The 22,589-nt window shown below is 38.6% G+C and overlaps 1 protein-coding gene across 10 annotated transcripts in view; it reads right to left on the bottom strand.

Annotated features, from left to right (window-relative positions):
- Window positions 1-22,589, bottom strand: part of p4ha2 (procollagen-proline, 2-oxoglutarate 4-dioxygenase (proline 4-hydroxylase), alpha polypeptide 2) — a 51,463-nt gene that overhangs the window by 5,387 nt on the left and 23,487 nt on the right. For 6 of the 10 annotated variants that reach the window (XR_005203801.1, XM_037748239.1, XM_037748238.1 and 3 more), the window contains 11 exons: window positions 17,611-17,710; window positions 15,780-15,876; window positions 14,654-14,805; window positions 12,064-12,201; window positions 10,339-10,578; window positions 7,682-7,878; window positions 7,110-7,286; window positions 5,712-5,782; window positions 5,035-5,134; window positions 3,611-3,664; window positions 57-116 (listed from right to left, as the gene is read on the bottom strand). Coding sequence is in view for 8 of the 10 variants with exons in the window: in XM_037748236.1 (XP_037604164.1) it covers window positions 57-116; window positions 3,611-3,664; window positions 5,035-5,134; window positions 5,712-5,782; window positions 7,110-7,286; window positions 7,682-7,878; window positions 10,339-10,578; window positions 12,064-12,201; window positions 14,654-14,805; window positions 15,780-15,876; window positions 17,611-17,710 (1,386 nt within the window). In the remaining 2 variants the exon portion in view is untranslated. Of the gene's footprint in view, window positions 1-56; window positions 117-2,699; window positions 3,239-3,610; window positions 3,665-5,034; window positions 5,135-5,711; window positions 5,783-7,109; window positions 7,287-7,681; window positions 7,879-10,338; window positions 10,579-12,063; window positions 12,202-14,653; window positions 14,806-15,779; window positions 15,877-17,610; window positions 17,711-22,589 lie in introns of those variants that run through there. The other 4 variants (XR_005203802.1, XM_037748242.1, XM_037748240.1 and 1 more) reach the window with 2 other exon arrangements.

Raw genomic sequence — 22,589 nt, 5'->3', positions numbered from 1 at the left:
TTCAAGTGTGAAAATACAAGATGAAACACTGCTTGCTTGCACGCGCGTGTACTTACGTAGTTTAGGAAGGTAGCAAGTCTATTTCCGTCGCCCTTGAAGTTGCTGTCAGAAGGACGCTGCAACAGATGGTTAGAACGTTTAACCCATCACCAAAAAGACCCAGAGTAGGAGCCCCGCCACTAAGGGCACTGCAACAACACATTATGTAATAACACTGCACATAATAATTTAACAAAATGTGATACATTTTCACTTCATTACGTCATAACACGCACATTTTGTAATAATCTGCTGCATTTTGTAATAAACAGCTGGAATGCAATATGTAATAAATTTACCCGCATTTTGTAATAAATAACATATTGCAGTGGTTATTACAAAATGCGGGAGTTGCACTTTATTTTAAAATGAAAATGTAATAATAACTGCATTATGTAATAACCAACCAAATTGATGTCTTCATCTGTACACAGGGTATATTTTTAACAATTAAGCTAAATTAAACTTCCCAAATATTAAATTAGACCTCTATGACCTGTGGTGCCCCCCTTTGGCTTTGGGGCTGAACGATTTTGAAAACATATCTAATTGTGATTAATTTGACTGATATTGCAATTGTGATATGATTTGTGATATTACAGGGAATGATCATTTTATATAATTATTCCCATTTTCATTGAATTAATTATAATACTAATTATATCTTTTAAAATTAATTTTGAGTCAGTATGTTTCACGCTAGAATGCAAAAAATAAACAATGTTATGTTAACAATTTTTATGAATGAAAACATCCATTAGTATTATGACATTTTCATGAAAAAAAGTGCAACTCTCACATTTTGTAACCAACGCAATATGTTATAATTTATAACAAAATGCGGGGAAATTGATCAAATTGTGTTGAAGCTGTTATTAAATAATGTCTTGTTACAGGCACTAACTGCACTCACATCAAATCAAATCTGCCAGAAACATTACACTGAATTACATGTTACATTACATTCACCTAAGTTCAAAATAATAACTTCAAATTATAAGCTTAAAGGAACATAATGCACATAAAAATCTAAAAATAACATGGAGCACTTAATCATTGTATTAGAAGGTAAGTATTTATCATAAAGTCAGTTATTTCTTGAAGGGGTATCCACAGAGGACCATTAATCATTAGTGTGTACATTCTTAACCTCGGGTAGGTAAAGCAAGAAGATTTCATTCAGAAAATGAGTCATTCTGTAGTAAAACTTAAAGGGACTGTTTGTAACTTTTTAAGCGTATAAATGTAGAGGGTCGCCACACATGCGCGCTCGCATATGCGCGTTCCCGTGTGGCCGTTGCCTCTCCTCCTCTGCCTGCCTGCCTTCACCTCTAGACGTGAACGCGCGCTCACTCCACACTGCAGAAGAGTTAGTAGCTCTGAGAATATCTAGTGAATGTACAGTGGACGTTTGTGCAGAAATAGATGCTGCAGCTCCTCCAGACCAACAGAGGTTTCCCGTGTCTTGTGAAGTGACGGAGCTCCTCAGCGAGTAACGTTATCGTCTCGTTACCTACCAGGTGCCGGTGTCTCCCTGCTCTCTCCGGCTGCGGGCGGAGAGAGCAGGGAGACACGCTGCAGAGCCCCGCTGCATCAGCCTGTGCTGAGACTGGAAAAGCCAACACTAAGATCAGATCTAAATCATGTTCATGGAGAGTCCTTCGTCTGGTCAGCTAACATTACTGCCAAGCAGCTGAAATATGGAGTGATATTGTGGTTTTAGCTGACTTGTGTCGCCTCACTGTTTTGAGCGATGCTCGTTCAGGTATATTTAGAGCGAGCAAGCGCGAGCTCGACGCTGACTTTCGTTGGTTTCACGGCCACAGGTGTCGCTGTTAAGAAGCATTTCTGAAAGTTACAAATAGTCCCTTTAAGCCAGCTGAACATACGCACACATAGTACAATACACACAGCTATAGATCAGAGGAGGATCATAGATGGTTTCCAGATTTAACACACAGAGGGAACACAGCTCAGATCTCCGAAGTATAAAGGTCAGGAACATTTAAAAGATGGATGGTTTTATCAGTTTATAGCAGAGAAATGCAGGCACGATGTAAAGCCATTCAACAAGCAAACCACCTATTTTGATAGAATTAAAACAGATATTATGGTAGGGATGCACTGATACGACCCTTTCAGTCCCGATACCGATACCTGGGCTTTGGGTATCGGCCGATACCGAGTACCCATCCAGTACCAGTGTTTAATCAATAAGCTGTTTGCCTCACTGTGTGGAAGTGACTGGGATCATTCTTTTACGTGTAAGGCAACATCAGGCTTGATTTAAATATTACTCTCTTAAAAACAAAAATGTAACAAATAATAGATCTAAATGTATTGAATTGTTATTTATTATTAAAATAATTAATCGTACACCAGCAACTTGGTAAAAAATCTTAAAAATTAACAGGAATTACAATTTAAGTGTGAACCTTTTTAGTGCATTAACAAATTGGTCAAAACTTAAATAGGGATTAAATTCCAGTATACTGTATAATATATATGGTATATAAGAATTGAACTGAATAGGTCGGCCCCATTGTCACCGATACCTGATCCAGCAATTTGAGTCAGTATCGGCCTGATATCGGTGCATCCCTACATCATACAGAATTCAAATGATGGTACATTTGCAAAAGAAGACACAAAAAACAGAATCACACTTATATACCAGTTAACTTTAGTAACACAGAAATGTAATCAAGCACAGATTAAACGAAAGGTGGCAGAAAAAGTGGGAGGAAGAAAGAACAAGGCAATGGTTTTACAGAATTCAAAGACAAGTCGAGATGAGAGGACACAGGAAGAAGCAGGAAAGAGGACACAGTAATATCCAGATTAGGTCAAACAGGATTGAACTGTACAGCATTGAAAAAAAGAAAACACAACACAAAGATTTTGTGGACAAGAAATAACTTCAGAACATGTAATGATTCTGTGTCAAAGATATGAAGCTGAGAGAGAAGACCTGATTCAGAGCCTCAGCAAGATAAAATGAAACTCACATCCAAGTCTTTCCAACTCTCCCCATACATATAAATGGTAAATGGACTCGCATTTAGCATTTATACAGCGCTTTACTAGTCTTCCGACCAGGTCAAACACTTGACGAAGATCCAAGCAGGATCGAAACGTGGCATAGAGTAGTGTGCAGGCGTTTTTCCTTTACAAGGAAAACATTTGCCGGGTGTTTATCCTTGCAAATGAGTACAGGAAGCATGTGTTTGGTTGTTTTAAGTGAGGAGAAGAGAAAGGACAGTATAGAAGGATTATTTTGGGTTCATTATAATGTGTTTGAAGGGAGAGATTGAGGAGGAGAAGAAAGAAATATTCTTTACAATAAAAGTTTGATGCATTTTCTTTTTTCTTTTTTTTTAAAGACAGTAAAAAATACATATTTTGAGTTACAGTGTATAATCATAATGTACTCATAATAAAGATTACTAGACACTGCACTCGCACATAAACAAAAGCTAACACATTAATTTACATTGATAAAACTACTGACAGTGTGTGTCTTCTTAAAATTTCTGCACCCACACTCACATTCGCCCACAAATTAACTCACCCTTGAGAAGTCGTAATGTGGCTCGTACTGTCCTCCAACTCCGTAGTTAGCGACCTGGTCAGCCATTGACAAAGGTGATAATTAAATTCAAAAATTCATTGGCAAACTATAATGCATGTACATGTATCTTTGATACTGTGAATATTTTTTATATTATTTAGTTCATTGCCATAGTCGTAATATACATTAGGTGTTCAATCGAGAATAATTACCGTATACCTTGCTACATTTCACAACTCAGCTATGGATTCAAATAGGGACTACTTCTTTGGTAGAAAGTAGTTCTGTGGAGTAATATCATCAGCGACTGTGACATTGTTTCTGGAAGGACTCACTGCTGTCGAAGTTTTCTGTCATTTTTCCATGCACAAACAAAATTCTGTTCACCTTCATTATATTTGGGGTGGGGGGGGAATCTCAGAGGAAGAGAGAGAAAATACATACTTTAAGTTTTTCTCATGTTCTTACTGAAACTCTAACTTAGGGCGCTTTCACCAGTCATAGTCTGTTTGGCTAGTCCGAATCAGAGTGAAATTTATATTTTTGGTTTGTTTTCCATTTAGTCGGGTTTGGTTTCACAATGCACAAATTAAAGCAGACCAAATAAAAAATTAAAGGGGTTTACGAAGGAGCAAATTTATCTTTTTCGTCGAGAGAGCTGCCACTTCTATGCAGGGAAGGACGGGACTTTGAAATATTGCTATCAAAGTGTTTTCACTTTGACGGGGCACTAATCTATTGTGCGCACTAATCCATTCTCCTCCAGTTTATATCGAATGACTTTATAAACGTCACTATTTTTGTGGACTTTATTTAGAATATTCTGCATGTGCTCTTCGGCCCAGGTCGGTCTTCTCCCACTCATGTTAACCTGTCGTTTAGTTGTGTCCATCTCAACAAATGCCAGAAGAGGCAGCCTGCGTTTTTGTTCGCTTAGAAACAGTCCGAGACCGCTGCCCAAACAAACCGCACCAGAGTTTAATTAAAATGGACTAAATGTTGGCTTGTCAAAGCGCCCTTAGAGGTCTGAATGTGGTTTTCACTTGACAATCCTCAAAAAGTACAGTAGCACAGCAGGAGTATAACTGGAATGTGAAATGCTAGATCAGGTGTTTTAATCGTTTTAATCCCTTCAAAATGCTTGACAGGATAACATGTACTCCTTTGTCTTATTCTGTGCTTGTGCGGTTGTCATTTTTACCTATTTCCTGTCTTTTTGTCCACTACTTATTTACACATTTTGTGCTTCTGTTTTTGACACACGCTGTTCTTAGATACACCCTGTATATATCACTTTCATTATTATGAGTGTGAAGATTATTACCTTTAGTAAAAATAGAAGAATGGATATCAGATTTCCGTGTAATACGTGACATGATGATGTAATAATAAAAAATGTAATTCTGTAGTATGTGTTACATTACCTGTAGTAACTCTGCAGTGTCTACTGTAAGGCCTGTGATGTCTTCTATTCTCTGGTTGACTCTGGCAACGACAGGGTCATGCTCTTCTTCCAACCATGCACTGAAAAAACAAAAACACATGTATAAGCACACAGTACAGTGAACACACACATACACAAACACTTTAACAGTGGATGTACAATCGAGTCATTGAGTGCTCAGGGTAGACAATGGGGATTGGACCTTCTAGTTTCTGTAATTCCTCATCTGCTCCTCAGCAATCAGTCCTAGTATTTAAGACTAAGTAATACGCTTTACTACCTTAGTGGTGCAATTACTAGTCAAAAACCTGTTGCCACCCATTGCCACCCTGTTAATGCCCTACTGTGATTTTATCAGATGTATCAATCTATGTATTGTATAAGCCTCGTACTTTGTTTTTTTGCTCCAAGAAAACAAGCTTCACAGCAGTTTACAGTGAACAAGGTTTCCTTGTAGGAAGGGTAGCTCAAAAAATGTGTCTGGCAGTAAAGAGTGAAGAAATAATTGTGTAAAAAAACAAAGGCTGAATCCCTCAAATTATTAAAAAACACACTGCACTGCAAATGGTATCAATAATAAAACCTGATAATAATAAGCTCCTGTCATGTATTAATGACTGAAATCCATCCAAAGAGCCTTTTTCCTGAATGAGTTACCTTTTCGATACTCTGTAGTTGGCTGTGGTCAGGACGCCTGTTTTGGGGTCACGGACAGTAGCTCTGGCAAGCTTCAAAAGCAAAAACAAAACACAGAAATAATATAAGTGTTTGTCATCATAAAAACATAGACTCCTTTTTACAGACTCACGGTGATGAGTACTCCAGCATGACTTTGAAATATATCTCAAAGCAGCATGATAAAGTGGGTCAAGTAAGGCCAAAGTAGTGGGACAAGCACATCTGTAAATAATATCACTATAGTCTAGCTGAGACAGGAATAGTCCCGTAACCAAACATTTACATGTGGATGGAGAAAAACATGACTTAATCTATAAAACAAACCATGTGTGAACTTGAGTTTCTAAGAATGATGCAGGCACGAATGCTGTGATTACTTCTGAGTAAACACAGTACATGTAGATATTCAGAAGTTTGAGTGTATTTTGTTAGATGAATGTGCCACAAAACATACATTTTACATACATACAGCAGCTGTCAAATCCAGCTGACAAGACAAATCCTTACTTTGAGTCTGGTTTTGAAATGTTAGGCAGAATTTTAAGCAAGATGCACCTGGCTTGTCTTTGTTCAAGGCAAGCATGCCTGGTTAAAAATAAATCAACACTTTTTCGTGCCTATTTGCAAGGTGAAAACATACCTCATAAAACCTACAGTCACAAAATGTATGGTGAAAAGAGAAAAGAAAGTACTGTTTTGTAACTGAACTGTCAAGTCCACTTGTTGTAGGAAGGCTGTTTGTTGCAGCACTACAGTATAGATTAATCATCACCCCTTACAGTATTTATCAGAATAAGGGCACTTTCACAAGCCAACATTTAGTCCGCTTTAATCAAACTTTGGTGCGGTTTGTTTGGGTGGTTGTGAACGCAGTAATCGTACTCTGGTGCGGACCAAAACAACCGGACCGAGACTGCTTGCGAGAGGTGGTCTCGGACCACAAAAATAGTGATGTTTATAAAGTCATAAACTGGAGGAGACAGGATTTGCGCGTGTGTAAAGTGAAAACATTATCCAAGTCTGCGTTTCCCTGCATAGAAGTGGAAGCTCTCAAGACGAAAAAGATCAATTTGCTCCTTCATATGCGCCCCTCAGCTAATTATCTTTTTAATTTGGTCTGTTTTTATTTGTGCTCTGTGAAACTGAACCAGGCTAAATAGAAAACAAACCAAAAGTATAAATTTCACTCTGATTCGGACTAGCCAAACGGACTATGGCTTGTGAAAGCGTCCTAACACTGTAAAAGCAATGCCGTCCATAAGGAAAGCATAGTACTGGTATTGATCAAATTGATCTGTCTCTGATTTTGTTTTATGTTTTGTGTTCAGTGCAGAATTTTTAAATGTATTATTATTCATTTATTGCTTCTTGTCTCACCCTGGGTTTAGCCAGCTTCTTAATCTTCTCAGTCTCCTCGTGGGACAGGATTTCCAGGTAGCGTACGATGTGGGGGCTGTCCCACTCATCCTCCTCTTTCATGGGCTTCAGCAGGAGACGAGAGTTCCTCTTACCATCCTGCCAGCGACAGAACAAACGGCTGCGCCTCGCTTCGTTCTGGTGAATCACACAGGATAAACAGAAAATAATATCACCAAACAATTCCAGCTTTGTGAAGGTGTATTTTGTGTCTGAAGTTATTGTAAGCTTGCTGTTTTATGTGTTGGTGTCACTGTACTGCAGGTTCTTGTACACTGCTCTTCAATATTCAATACATTCCTTGATTAATTGTTGAAGCTCTAACTGAATATCAATGATCTATCTGCTGGATTTAAAATAATTTAGACCAAAAGTTTTGAAAATAAACCATCACTTACAGCAGAAGTTCAGGTACTTTAAGAAAATGTTAACACGTCAGATTGTACGTAAAGATAGAGTACTTTGACTGCCTCTCTGCTAGAGGTCTTTACATCGCAGACTGCCTACTTTTTATTTTTCTCTTCATCTCTCACCATTTGGAGCCCCTCTCCTCTGCAGAGAGCCTCATAGGTCTCTCTCTCTGGGAGATGGTCTTTAGGTCTGCGGTAGGTTCCCAGCTGGATGGGCTCCTCAGAGGCAGGCTGGTAGTCCTGGTTCAGCTCCTCGAGCTGCTTGGTCAGTAACCGCTCATAGTAACGCAGGTTTCCTCCTGCCCTCTGGTGGCTGGGCTCTGTCAGTAGAAGACAAATCTGGTTGTCAGTGGATCAAATCTCAACTGAGAAGTGGAATAACCTGTAGAGCTGAGGAGAAACTGCATTACATGTTTATTAAACTTTCACAGTCACTTACCTCTCCAGCTTTAGCTTTTTCAAAGCTGTATTCATTTATTTAATTTACCCAAGTACTGCACGGTTTAATTGAAGAGAAACCAAATTAACTACAGTGGCAGCTGCCATTTACAGTAAACATCTGTATTGTGGACTTCAACTAACTAAGTAACTAAGTACATTTACTTGTGTACTGCATAAAAGTACAATTTTGAGGTATATGACTATTTCCATTTTAAGCTGCTTAATACTGCTACCCCACTACAACTTGTAGATAAAATATGATGCACTGATATAGATTAAACTACCCCAACAGTATATGGAGCAGCTTAAATGAGCCATTCTGCATAATAAGTATTTTTACTTTTGATACTTTAAGTATATTTTGTTGCTACTACTTCAGTACTTTAAGGGGAGACACTCCAGGCAAAAACATCGATTTTCATTCACTGGTCAAATTGGAAATTTTGCGCGATTTTGCTTCCATAACATGTCTCCTTTCAGATTAGTGGAAAGAAAACATCCAAAATACACATTCAGGAGTTTATTTTACTACTTTGTCTATTTGCGTCTGTAGATTTCTCCTTAATTCACCAAAAGTTAGCATTCTACTGGAGTCTCTCCTTAATTTGAGTAATATTTCTTAATGCAGGACTTTGGCTTGTACTGGAGTACTTTGTGGTGTGGTATTGATATGCTTACTTTACTATGATCTTAACACGTCCTGCACTGCTAATCTTTAGTGTCGCTCTCATGTCCTGTGGTTAGTTTGGTTAGTAACTAACCATTAGTGTTTGAGGTACTGAAGCAGGTACATAGTGGAAAGTAGAAAGAGCACGCCCCCCTGTGGAGTTTTGTGGCAAAACTCTGAATCCTCAGTGAGCAAATGAATTACTGTGCCTCCTGGTCATTTTCATGTACGAGCAAAGCTGCACCGTGTAATTTAACCCAAGGGGAGACACCTCAGGTGGAAAAACAGTGTAAAAACCTTACCTAATAGATGTAGATTATTTTTTTGTAATACAAGTTTTCTGAAATTGTATGTTTAAATAGGCAAATTAGGCATTATCTAATGATAACTTCTGATGAATTTAAAAGAAATCTACAGACACAAATAGACAAAGTTTAGTAAAATAAACACCTAAATGTGTTTTATTTATGTTTTCTTTCCACTAATCTGAAAGTAGACGTGTTATTGAAGCAAAATAGCACAAAATCTGACCAGTGCAGGAAAGCAATGTTTTTGCCTGGGGTGTCTCCCCAGACTGCTGACAGTCTAAACAACATAAATGAGTAAGTATACTCTTTTCCATCAGTCCTGTAGTATACTGATTGTTACACTGATTCAGTCATGGCAGATGGCCAGTATAAACAGTTTCTTTCAGTACTAATTGAGACCTGCTTTGATTGACAGATTTAACAGGCTCTAGATGTAACAATATTCATGCGGGTGATGAGAGAGTGACAATCTTTTTTCATCCTTTCATTCTTTTTTTCTTTGCATTATCTAGCCTAGCTGTTCTCTATGTACTGTACAGCCACATTAATGTGTTTGTACATATGCCTTTTATGTGCATTTATTTACCTCTGACTTTGTATGTGCTTTATTGCTATTTTTGGACTGTTACATTTGTAGCTCTTTTAAACAAATGCAATTTATTGTATAACGTTTCCCTGTGAAAACAATATAAAAGTGATGTCTTGCTTAGATTCGATGTTCTTATTCTGGACTATACTTTGCTTCTTGCTTTTCTATATCCTTTACCGTTTCATTTTCTTTTTTGATGTGTGTATGAGCTGTTATTTGTGAATTTTAAGTATTACTTTTGTAGCACTTGATGGTACAAAGTAGGTCTAAGTCTACCTCAATCCATTTCACTTGACATGTAAACAAGCATACCAGAGGTTTAAAAAAGATGGCCTGCAGCTGTCAACACAGCCCTTGATGCAGAGACTAAAATAACAGTTACAACCACAGGCTCCTACTTTGGATGGACAACACCCTCCTGCTCTGGCAAGCACAGAGCACCACTGCAGTGAGAGAGTACTGTAGTGATTAGTGAAACAGCAAGGAGACAACCCATCAATTATCCCACAGTAGAGGACTGCGGATGTATTGGTCAGCTAACTGGTGTCTGTGTGTGTTATGGGAGGCAACTGAAAGATTCAACAGTGCTCCTTAAACACAAGTGCTATTTTAGATTTCTAAAAATTGAGACCATGAACCCATTCACCTCGTTCTTTATGGTTGTAAAAAGACTTACTCAGGCTGAGATAAATGAACGAGAGTTTGTGTGTATTAGCGTGCACACTGATTTGAGCTTATATCTTTTGTCCGTTCACTTGTGTATGTTGCATCTTACCGATAGCCACCAGTCGGCGTGTCAGCTCAATGGCTCGAGGTAGGTCTCCCATTTGGTAAACAGAGTAGCTGAGGTAGTCCAAAATGTCCGCCTTGGTAGCCACAGTTTCCTCCCCGGCATCCAGCTGCTTCAAGGACTGCTGCATCCACAGCACAGCGTGGTAATAGTCTGCATCATTATAAGCCGTCTTTCCCATGTCGAAGCAGTCGTCCACCGTCAGTAAGGCGTTGGCGTGCATACCTGGGGCGGGATTCAATACATTTAAATGACTCAGTCTCAAAATCTAGAGTGAAGATACTGGTATCATATGAAACTAAAAAAGCTAAGGAATTGATTGGTACCATGTCATGTTAGCTTGCCAAGAAGATTTCTTTTGCTAAATTTGGCGAGGAAAAACTGGCATGGCTATTTTCAAAGGGGTCCCTTGACTTCTTACCTCAAGATATGTGAACATTTTGAGATGAACAGGGTGAAAACTGTATCTTATTAGATAAAACAGATGTTGAAAAACTGCATAATTTTGCAATGTATCTTATCGCAATACTCAGCATATCGCAAAATGTTTAGATCGTATCGTGACTTAAGTATCATGATAATATCGTATCGTGGGGCCTCTGGTGATTCTCACCCCAGTTACTTACCAATACTATTGCATATGTTTACACTTACTTTTCTCTGCATGCGATCAATAAAGTTTGTCTTATCTCAAGTCTTCTTGTGTTTATGATCAACTTATGAAGCAAAGTGAGTTTAATGATGGTACTCTGGTGTCACTAGTGCCCACCTGCCTCAACTGTTTGAATTGAGCTTCATCCAAAATATGAAAAATGTAATTTCTACCTTAATAGGCATCCAATTTGTCACTTTTATCCATTATATATTGGTTTTAAGTTGTTTAGCGGGCAGGTTGAGATATGCAGTCTATCAGATATGGTTTACTGGCTCCTCTCTCAGCATTAAAGGCGGAGTCAACCAGCACACACACAAACAAAAACAAGCTAATTAACTGAACACAGACTCATACCTGAAGAAGTATGCACAAGAACACACCTTCTCATGCCTGTGTTGAATCCAAATTGTGTCTAGAATGACACTGAAATAGGAGTGCAGCTCAAACTTAGCAACTACTGTATGCTTCAAGTGCAGCTCAAGTGACCAGTTGTGATTTTAAAGGCAATATGTGTGCAGTTTGAGCATTTCTGACTTTGGCAGCTCCTAGTAGTAGTATAAAACATGATATGGTGCAGAAAGCAGTGCATGCTGCTAGTTCTGGGTCCTTAGATCTGTGAAGTCCTTTAAAGCCTTACTGTAATGAAGGGCTGTATTAACAAATAAAGCTGAACTTCTCTAGGACGAGGGATTCAACATTTGTCTGTGTATGATGCAACTATAATGAGTCATTCATTTCCTAACCACATACACATTTATTCTCAATCCAATCATTACCGAGAACCAAAGTATTAACTTGAAAATAACTGTACACTTAACTCCAACCCCGCCTTTAATTAGCAGTAACTTTATCCTTGAAGGGACTGGTCAACATGACCTAATTTGACAAAAATGTACCCTGTCAGGAGGTCCAAAACTCAAACTGCTTTTCACAAAGAGACTAGTATAAACACATCAGTTTAAAATCATTATGGGTGAGTTCAGTTTGCCTTCCTCTCTTTCTTTCTTTCTTTCTTTCTACCCCACTTAATATATTCATGTTCACTCCTTGGTTACCTGGCAGCTTTCCTCTGGAGAAGGCCTCAGAATCCAGTTGGTACGTGTCCTGAAGACGCATCAACGCCTTGGCAGCACCCGTCTCATCCTCTTCATCTGGGAAGTACTGTCTGTGTATGGACATGTTGGAAATGAACCCTGGAAAGAAAGTAAGAACAAGTTAATGACTCAACAAATTAATCCAAGGATGACACCCAGCAATGTAACGTTCAACTCTCTGTTAAGCACCTTAAGTCACATTTAAATATAATGCATGCAAACAAACGGGTTTTGGAAAGTGTGATTGTACTTCATGGAAATAAACATGATGGGACGTAATGAGCATTAAACTAATTTCATTGATTTTAATTAATGTAATTTAAATGTATTAAGCAATAAAACTGCAAATAACCCCTTGATTCTAATGGGCTTTTGTCTTTGTAGTTATCCTCTTTGTTTTCCTCTTCTCTCATCCGGTCTCAATGCATTTGCAGCCAAAATTAGCATTGAAAACAAAGGTAACAAAGGCTATTGATAATATCTTTGATGTATTCATGCTTATAACCCATTGTCAGTACAAACTTGCCTGACTTTCTGTAAATAATCAGAGCCTCTGTTCTGAACTCAGACGGGCGTCTGCGTGACCAATATTATCCTTCCCCTTCTGCCTATACCAATCAATCAATTTAGTTCAGTGTCTTGTATCTGGCTAATGATGACTACCAACGAGTACTATGTATTGGAGAAATATTAGTGGCATCTGTAGCTCAGTGGGTTAAGCGAGTCGTCATTTAACCGCAAGGTTGGCGGTTCGATCTCTGGCTCCTACTGTCTGCATGTTTAAGTGTCCTTGAGCGAGACACTGAACCCCAAGTTGCTCCCCCGGTGCTTTACAGCACCCCACTGCTCATAAACACTTAGGATGCAGAGGTCAAATTTCATGTATGTTTATTGTTTTTTTTAATATTATCATGTGTGATCCTCCATATTCCTCTTATTTCATCACTATCATAAGTAAATTCTGAGAAATCATAAAAAAATCCCGAGGGCTGATGTGACATTTTCATTGATATTTTCTATGATTTGTTCGCGTTCTGTGTTATTCAGCAGATGAACCTGCAGTCCAGATGAATGAGCCTATACTGTATATCATGTATGATTGGCAAAGGTCCAAATTCCATCATCCTTTCTTTCTCAGTGTCAATGTTTCTTTTAACTTGCTTTATTGACATGGCATGTGAATACATCCATGTTGCCAAAACATAAAGACGAAAAGAAATATGGGAATGAATCAGTGTTCTAGTCTTTACAAAACTATTGCAATTTATATATTAATATATGAATCTTTAAGATGAAAATATCATTACCTTAGAAGTACTCCCTTCTTTGAACACCTTTAAAGGTCTTTTACAAACTGCACTGAAGGAAAAATGTTGCTGTTTTACATAATCCTTGACTCAGGTGGAATATGTTATGGATATCGCTGGTATGGCCAGTATGCCTCTCATCTTTTACCATTTGTGAAAAAAAAACATGAAAGAGTTTTTATGTGAAACTGCTGCTTTCTTGACCAGCACTCCCTGGAAGAAGAGATCTTGTATCTTAATGGGATCTTCCTGGATAAATAGTAAAGGATAAATAAAATAAAAAACACTACCTGCTAATGTAAAGAAAAGTACAAACATTAAACTAAATCTAAACACTTTATGTCTTCTTTATAAGGCTCACATCTAGTCTCTCTAATCGCACTCATGGCCACGTATACAGATTCACTTGTATGACACACACATGCTCAAGCTATCTGCCTCACACAGACATTCAGATCCAAACACACACACACACACAGATAGAGAACATGGCCAAATTATGCAGAGATGAGGAACAGCTGGAGCTAAAACATGACACACTTTATTCACTCTCTCTTCATTAGAGAAGCAGAGTATTTGAGCAGAGTTCAGCAGAAATTTCCACACTGACTGCATCTATAATCACTCTGCTCACATCCGCTCTAGATTTTATATATTTGCTGCTTGCTTTATGCGCGCGCTGAGAGAAGCCCCATATAAATATAAATAGTGCTGAATGCTTCCCTTCAGATGCATTACACGATGTGTTGTATGAATGCATACAATGTCAATGGAAAGGCAAGAATGAACAGATGCAGATTTGGCCACGGCAGCATAAACTGATGCAAAGACGTATCTGATCTGGTTCAAATTGTTTCAGCTTGAGCAAAATGTATTTCCAGATGTACCACTAGTTAATGCAGAGAGAAAGCAGAAACGGGGACTCGTCTGGAGGAAAATAATATAACTTTCTTTGTACGCTTTGGTTGAGCTGTCAAACACAAAACAGGCACAGCTTATCCCAGGAAATGTCTGTATATTCTCAGTCAGGCAACAGACTCAAAGCTGCATGTGGCCAAAAACACAGAAAATAAAGCAAGACCAACATTTTTTTCTTACCCCATCTAAACCCGACTTGCTCATAACATGGAGTGGTTTTATAGCCAATCACACAGAGAACAACAGTGTTTCAAGCAAAGCAAAAATAACACCATACTTGTCCAGCTCCACTCCTCCCTTCCTTCCTCCTTCCTTCCTTTCCTTACCATCAGAGGGGTTCTGAAGCACCAGAGTCTCCAGCTCAGACCACTCTGTGTTTAGTCTCTTCATCAGTTTGTAGGCGTTTACTGGGTGGGCCAGGTAGCCCTCTGGGTCAGATGTGGACACTCTGGTCAGAGCATCAAGCTTGTTGGCCCAGCTATGAGACAGACAGACAAAGTGTTGTTACTGCTGTAAAAGCTCCTATACAGATACATTGTAAAGGCATTATACTCATTATACATATTACTTCATATTGACGTAATGCAAGGTAGAAACACTAGACCACTAAATGGTTAAAGGACTGTTAATATTAACAAATCTCTGTGCTGTTGACTGTTGATGAAACAGATATTAATATTTATATTACATGTCAGTGCTATTGAGATAATTTTGACGCTTTAATCCACAAGGATCAAGATTATTACCATGGAATCTCTGTTTTAAGACATAACACAAATAGAGCATAATATGGGCCGCAGACGGTCAGTCAACAGAGAATCACAAAGGAGAAAAGTCTTGATATCATGAAGTAAATGGTGGCCACTTTTTTTGATTCTCCGTTCACCGTGGATGCATGCGAGAGTTTTCTAAAAGAATTCAAGGTAAGACAGGGTGAGTAATTGATATACAAATGTCATTTTGTGGGCTACGTATTCCTTTAAGTAAAAGTATGGAAGTTTGTCAGCACTATACTTAAAGTATCAAAAGTTAAAAGTAAAAGTGACTAATATACTGTATATTTTCATATATTACATTAACATACAGTTAGGTAGTTTAGTCCAGTGCTTCCCAATCTAAGGGTCGGGCCCTCCAAAGAGTCACAAGACAAATCTGAGAGGTCGGGAGATGATTGATGGAATAGGAAAGAAGAAACTTTCAAATATATATTACTTTTTTCTGACTTTTCCCTAATCCTCGTTTTTTTTTTTTATACTTTTACTGAGGGTGTAACAATGCATCGGTGTGGATTGATATCAATGATCAGCAATCCAATATCATTGATGCAAACTGAAAACATCAATACATATCATCATCTTTAAGATACGTTTTTATTTTGAAATTCCCATGGCACTTGAGTGATGTACTTAGTTCACAGTTGGGTTGTTATTCAGTCACAGGGTTCAAATGTACCTTTTGACAGCAGCAAGCTTGGACTCCTCTGCTGCGATGTACTCCCTCAGAGATTGGACCAACTCTTTTTCTGTGTAGATCAGGTCTGTCATTTGGCCTGCAGAGAGAGAAAGATACTGAAGGTGAATGAGAGGTGTCATTGACAACAAAATCAGCATCGCCTTTCTCACTCAAAAGATGTGTCGCCTATTCATTTCCAGTGTGTAAAAAATGTACTGTATATATTTAAATGTATTTATGTAGTATTTTCTAGACAAATCTTTTCCATTTCTAATTTAAAACTCCATCAAGCAATATTATCTAACATTTAATCCAAGAACATTCTGATGTGAGAGAGTGAGAGAGAACTTTTAAGTCTGTGATTACTGCGATTTTAAAGGCCGATAAAATGTATTTCTGCAACACTGTTTGTCTCAGACTTGCACTGAGGTAAAAATAAATCCTCAGCCACAAAACGGTGGGGCTTTGATTGTATAGAATTACTCAGAAAACTACAGCGGGGCATTCATCCATGAGCCTTTGAGTGGATAGTCGGAGTGTAACGTGCATCTTAAACAATTCCATGGAAACGCTCAGCCATGGATAATTCACAAGTGGTTGCCAGGGAAGAGGAATAGTTAAACACTTCCATTGTTTCTGCGTGGAGACACTATAACTGACCAGCGAAGTGCGGTAGATCAAGGTGATTTAAGTGACTGTTTAATGCATACTGTGTATCAAAAGCAGTTTTTATAAATCAGTGATCCTCTTCTCACATATTGGATGAAGAACGTTTATGGGGGATTTCTTTTACAGAGATTTTTCTTTTTTTACAAATTCTATTTAAGGAATCAGTAGACCACAATTATTTCTCTTAAAAGTTCTCAGGGTCCCTTAAAATAAACTCAGACTTTACTGGCCTCTTAACCACTTCCTCCATCTAAAAACTTTTTTCATGGCAAAGAAAATGCATGCATTCCTGAGCGCAAAACTCTGTTCTCGTCTACATGTTACATTCTGCTGATGCTCCTATTCAGGGCACTATCCTGTGCACAGGCACAAGGACGAATACACAGTCCTGCCAGTGGTTTCACACCATTAATCTGAACTTGGGGTAGTGGTAATGCAACAAGAAACGCAGGGAAAAAGAAGATTATAAGCTGGTAAACATGGCTTGAACAGGTATCCATGCCTACTGTACCTATACGGTGTGGTGGAATAATTTATACACAAGTTATCTTTGGAAGGAAGAGGTCCGGAGCTGACGATGTCTTACAAAAGAAGGTTTATTGAAGCTTGATCAAGGAGAATTGTCAGGTCTCCACAATAGATGCTCTCTGCGTGAAGGCCTCACAACTCTGTCCTTCCTCCCCGGTGCTCAGTGTCTTACCCCTTATCATGTTATGACTTACTTCGTTCCTCTGGCATCTCTGACCCTGGTTGCCCTAGCGACTGGCTCTACGGTCTCCACTACAGACACAGCTGTACAGATAACGGTGGCTCCTCTAGACAAACACTCTGACCTTTCTACCAATAAGAGAGGAATTGATGGAAAATTCCATCACATACGGGACCATTTGCTTGCATATCCAAGTGTTTTTGAGATATCCCATAATAAGACAGACTGCTAAATTGAATGTATTGTAGCTTGCAAGGCAACATTCAAGGGTATTTTTTCTGATTGTACAGCAGAATAACAGTGTACTAACAGCCATCTGAGTTCAATATAGATACTAAGAGCAAAAGATTGTCCTCAATGTCGCAGTAGACCAAATGAAAGCTTGAAGCAGACAAATTATATATTTTAATATAACAAAATAACAGGGGGAAAAAAGGAGCACTTTAAACCTACTTATGGAGGTGAAGATCTCTGCCCGTGTTGTCCAGCAGCAGCAGAGCAGAGCCCAGAGGACGAAAGACAGGAACTTCCTCATCCTGTCTCTTTCAATAACCTGCAAGGACAAACATAATCACATCACAATCCAGGCTAATGTTCATTTTAGCCTGTCTAGCAAAACAGTTTTGCTGTTGGTATAAATCTATGGATGAAGTTTTGCAGCTTGTCCTATTCTTCTCTATCACCATTCAACTCAAGATGTGGAAAAGTCCAGCTGTTCCCCCAATTAATATTACGTTCATCCATAACTGTGATTTGCTTTCATATTGGCCACTACAAACTGACAATTATGTATTTTTTTTTTTTTTAAGTATTTTGATTACCTTCTTATTCTTGAACCACACAGTTAGATAAACTTGCAGTTTGCATTACCCGGAGTCAACACTTTATGCGATGATGCTGTGTTTCCCCACTAAATTAGACGAGGGTCTAACAATATTCAAAGTTTCCAGTGTGTTTCCTGTGAATGAGTCACTAATCCTGCTGGGAGGCATGCTGTCATAATAGCCTGTATGCCCAGTTCTCATTAACAGAGAATAAGGGAGGACAATGTGGAAAAACAAATAGTGTTTCTTCCTAATAAAACACTCAGTTTCCACAAAATATATGGAGTATATTATGTAATTTTCACCACACAGACATAGGAACAAAATGCATATTCAAAAATCATAAAGAACAATGTACAAACATCTGGTTCATGTACTGTACTGCAAGGTCAGTATAAGTTCATTTGCCTTTTCTTTATTACTACTCTGGAATTCAACGTGGCCCACAGATGTATAATGAAAAAAGTTCATGACTGAATAAAGATCACAGCTTGCACTGCAGAAACTCACAAGTAACTCACTTTCAAATGGTAACCACACATCAAGTACAACAGGTTAGATCCTTTGAATGCTGAACAAAAACGTAAAGATTTCTGTGATTAGAGCGACAATGATTAAATTGCCAATACATTTTTTTTGGCCACATGGGGGCAGCATCATTGACATATCACTTTTTAAGTTGATGTAGCAAACCTGTTAGCAAACAGTTACATATTTACACATCCAGTAGTTACAGAGCAACATTATCATTCAACAGGAGTCGTGTTTCTGGCCAAAACAAGTCCAATATTCACTCTTCTTTAGCTCTGTTTTTGGTCTAAAAATATCTGGCTCTTTAACCACTAAATGCTCCACCATGTTCACCAGCTAGTCCCTAACTGTGTCTGCTGTTTGGTGCTGGGAAGGGAGTATAAAATACCCAGCAACTATACACTAAACATGTTAGATTGTTGTTATTAGCCCATTGTTTCAATGTTTATTATGATTTTCTTGTCAGAAGTAGCCATATTTCCTTCAGTAAATATAAAGTGGTGATATCTAGGGCTAGAGCAACATGAGCTGTTTTGACTTCCAGCTACTGTAGAGCCAACAACAGAGCTGAAGTTGAAAAAGCAGGACTAAACAATGATGTATCGACTGGCAGAAAGTCTCTGTTCACAGTCCAGCACTGAGACCAGCTTTGTTTGTGATCTCCACTTTCTCCTCTTGGATTTAGTCTAATTCTGCTTTACCACATCACTTCTGAGAGATGAATGTTTACAGGTGCCCCATGCACATACACATACTTCCATACTTCCAAATGTCCCTTGTCTGCACCACTATCTCATCAAAGGCTTAGAGAGGCATTAAAGTGGCACCGTAATTGTTAGTGTGGTAATAACTTGGAGAGGAATCTGCTCCAGGTGAAAAAGAAATCATTTCACTTACATGACACCTGCTGACAAAATACAAGTCGACTCTCTATTGTTGCCAAAATAAGTCACGACAAAGTTAATGCATTACAACAGAGTTTAAGCCTTAAGCCAAAAGACAGTAAGCCATCAACACCAAATGTCAGTTAACACACTTTAAGGAAAAACTGCTAATGGTACAACCAGTTTTCAGTGGATCCTTCGTAAAAAAAACAAACAAACATGACGGAAGGTAGAATTTGGCTTATTTGTGACAAATGGATCCTTTTAATGAGGCAAACATCAAGACAACCATGCCATATGGTACTAACAAACAGTGGGTGTTACTGGTGAAGGGCTGTGAATGGCTTTAAAGCGTACAACACATCACTGTGAACTCTAATTTCACTTTCACACCTTTTAACCTTGCATGCCTCAAAATGAACTGATACTGGACTTTTACACTTTCTTTAACCCAGTTTTAGCATTTACAATTATAGTTATTTTGCTGGAATGTACCACATTGGGTGCAAGGTTATACTGTAGGCTAGTGTCTGTATAATCAAACATTTCAGAATGGGAGTCTCAGAGCAACACATATTTGGTCTTACTTTTTGGCTTAGGAGTGAAAGTATTTTATCAGTTTTCTCAACATAGATTAGTTATTCTGTCTCCTACATTATGTAGAGCTGCAGAGCTGTCCTAACTTGTTGGGAGCAGGTGGGTGAACGATAGGACAGACACGCTGACATATTCCATAGATGTGGCAAAAAAGGACGCTACATTTAAAATAAAACCAAGCTGCCCTTCCCTTAGATATTGAATGGATTTAAGCTTCTTTTGACTGATTATTTCAGGGTTAATCCTTTTATATACAAAACTATGCCTGCTTGTCAACATATTTACAAATTTCACTTAATTTAACACAAGAAAACAAAAGCTACAAAATGGTACTAACTCCTTTGCAATGCATGTTGAGTAACTTTCCACCACCTAACATGATTATTGAAAAGACTAAACGCAGATTGGTTATGCATGCATGATCCTTGTGGTCATTTGGCTTGGGTGCACATGGCGAATGGACAGTTCTCTTGGACCATGAAATCAGACCAACATCAGTGCCAAACCATTGCCTAACTTATCTGGGCTGCAAAACACTCTAATTTTGGCCTTCACCTATATGCAAGTGTTGATCTTTCAGGTATTTACTTTAGTTTTTCCTGCATCAATATGCCAAGATCAACTACTGTAGTTAGACTTGAATGTGTTGACTGTACACCAGAACTGAAAAAGATTTCATTTTCGTGTATTGAGTGTTTTAAAACTGTGAAATCTATCACTCTTAAAAGGAGAACTTCTACACCTTCCTGACAGTAACTGTAAAGCTTCATAAATAACTCTCAAATCTCAGGGAAGTGTATTCTTACTACTCATTTAGGTTACAGAAGAGTGCTTTAATGAGTGCCAGCCTAGATAGCTATTACCACAATGAAAGGACCAAATCTCTCTCTCCTTGTAATTTACAGCCTGTGCGATGGCTCAGCCCAAACACAGTAGTGCCTGTTGTTGCAGGCTGTAACACCCCTGTCACATTCCTGGAAAGAGGCCTGATACATTTACCACCCCACGTTCCCGACTCCCGACCCTCGCCTGGCATTTCTGGCAAATATAGGGAATAGCACTGAGGACAGGACAGAATATGATATGACGGGTCATGAGAGGACACACTGAGTGCACCATGTCTTCCTGTGCTGCTGACCTGTGTTGTATGTGTTAAAAAAGCTGATATGCAACAAATCCATCTAGCATTTCCTCAAAAAAAAACAATGGAGGTCAGCAAAAATGTCAGATAACACAACCTTGCTGGAAAAAAAAAACTGTATTCTTACTCATCCATTCTCCAATTTTGGTGTGTAATGATGACAACAACCCACAGAAGCTCCTTTCTGATCAACTATTGGGTTCAAGTTTCTCCAGACTTTTGCTGTTTTACATGGAGGTGTGGCTCCAGATGAGAGATAAGAAACCACACTCTATGGCAAAGCAGGAAGGATCCAAGGTCTGCAATGGGGCAGGGGTTTCTTAGGAGCAAACAACCGTCAAATTTCCCACATCTGTAGTTGTCCTGTTCTTTTTTCCCCCCTTCTTTCCCCACTTGACAACAAATCCACAGAGAAAAACCTGGCTTGTACGAGCAACAGATGTCTTGGGTCAAACGAGTGCCAATTGGGGAAGTTATTAAAATACTCTTTATCTGTTTGGAGGGAAAACAGATCAAAACATAGGTCAAGAGGTCTGAGAGAACAGATTAAATATAAACATAAACTAATCTTTTTCATTCTTTTCTTCCCGGAGAGTTTGAAAAACATAATTTAATTATAAATGCAAACAAGAGCAACGCCAAGAAGCAGAAAGTACTGGGGCTGATGTGAGTAAGGGAACGTTGTCAAGACAACGGAGGCAAATAGATCAATATTGTTGCAAAAGAGTAGACCCATTTCAGACTTTTTAAAGCCTTGAATAATTGTTGGAAATGCGTTCTACAAATTAAACTTGCCTTTCAGAATCTACAGAAAAAAATTTAACATGCAGGAAGTGGGATGGTTAAACGAAGATGATTAGGATAAAGAAGACAATGACGAAGAAGACGCTGGGACATATGAAAAATAGATGTTCCGATACCATTTTTTCCTTCCCGATACCGATTTGGATGCCTGAACTTGCGGTATCGGCCGATACCGAGTACCTTTCTGACACGAGCATGATAAATGTAATATCTGCTTGGTGGCTTTTCTTGCTTGCAGCAGTATCGTGGCAGTTCACAATTTTACTACATTACATTTTGGCAGCGAAGACCAAATTCCAGCAGTTTGATAAAACTAGTCGAGAGTAAGGGATTAGTTATCTATGTTTCTAAAGAATGGGAGATGCTTGCCAACTCTCTCCACACTGTGAAGCTTGGAAGTGATGTACTGAGATAAACAACAAAGAGTAGATGCTAAACAGGTATTTTTCTGACTGATGTTAATCAGTAAGCAGGACTGGCATGCACCCCACCCCACGCACACAAGCATAGATAAAATACACAGTCATGCTAACACACGTGTGCAGAGTGATACATCCATCCGGACATAATACGCTGCTTACGTGCACATACAGTATCCACAGGCCGTGAACATGCTCAGACAATCCCTGCCCGTCAGGCTCAGGGAGATTT

Source organism: Sebastes umbrosus, chromosome 17 (genome assembly GCF_015220745.1).
Source record: "Sebastes umbrosus isolate fSebUmb1 chromosome 17, fSebUmb1.pri, whole genome shotgun sequence".
Lineage (NCBI taxonomy): Eukaryota > Metazoa > Chordata > Actinopteri > Perciformes > Sebastidae > Sebastes > Sebastes umbrosus.
The sequence above is the reverse complement of the archived record's forward strand: the minus strand, read 5'-3'. Positions and strand labels throughout refer to the sequence as shown.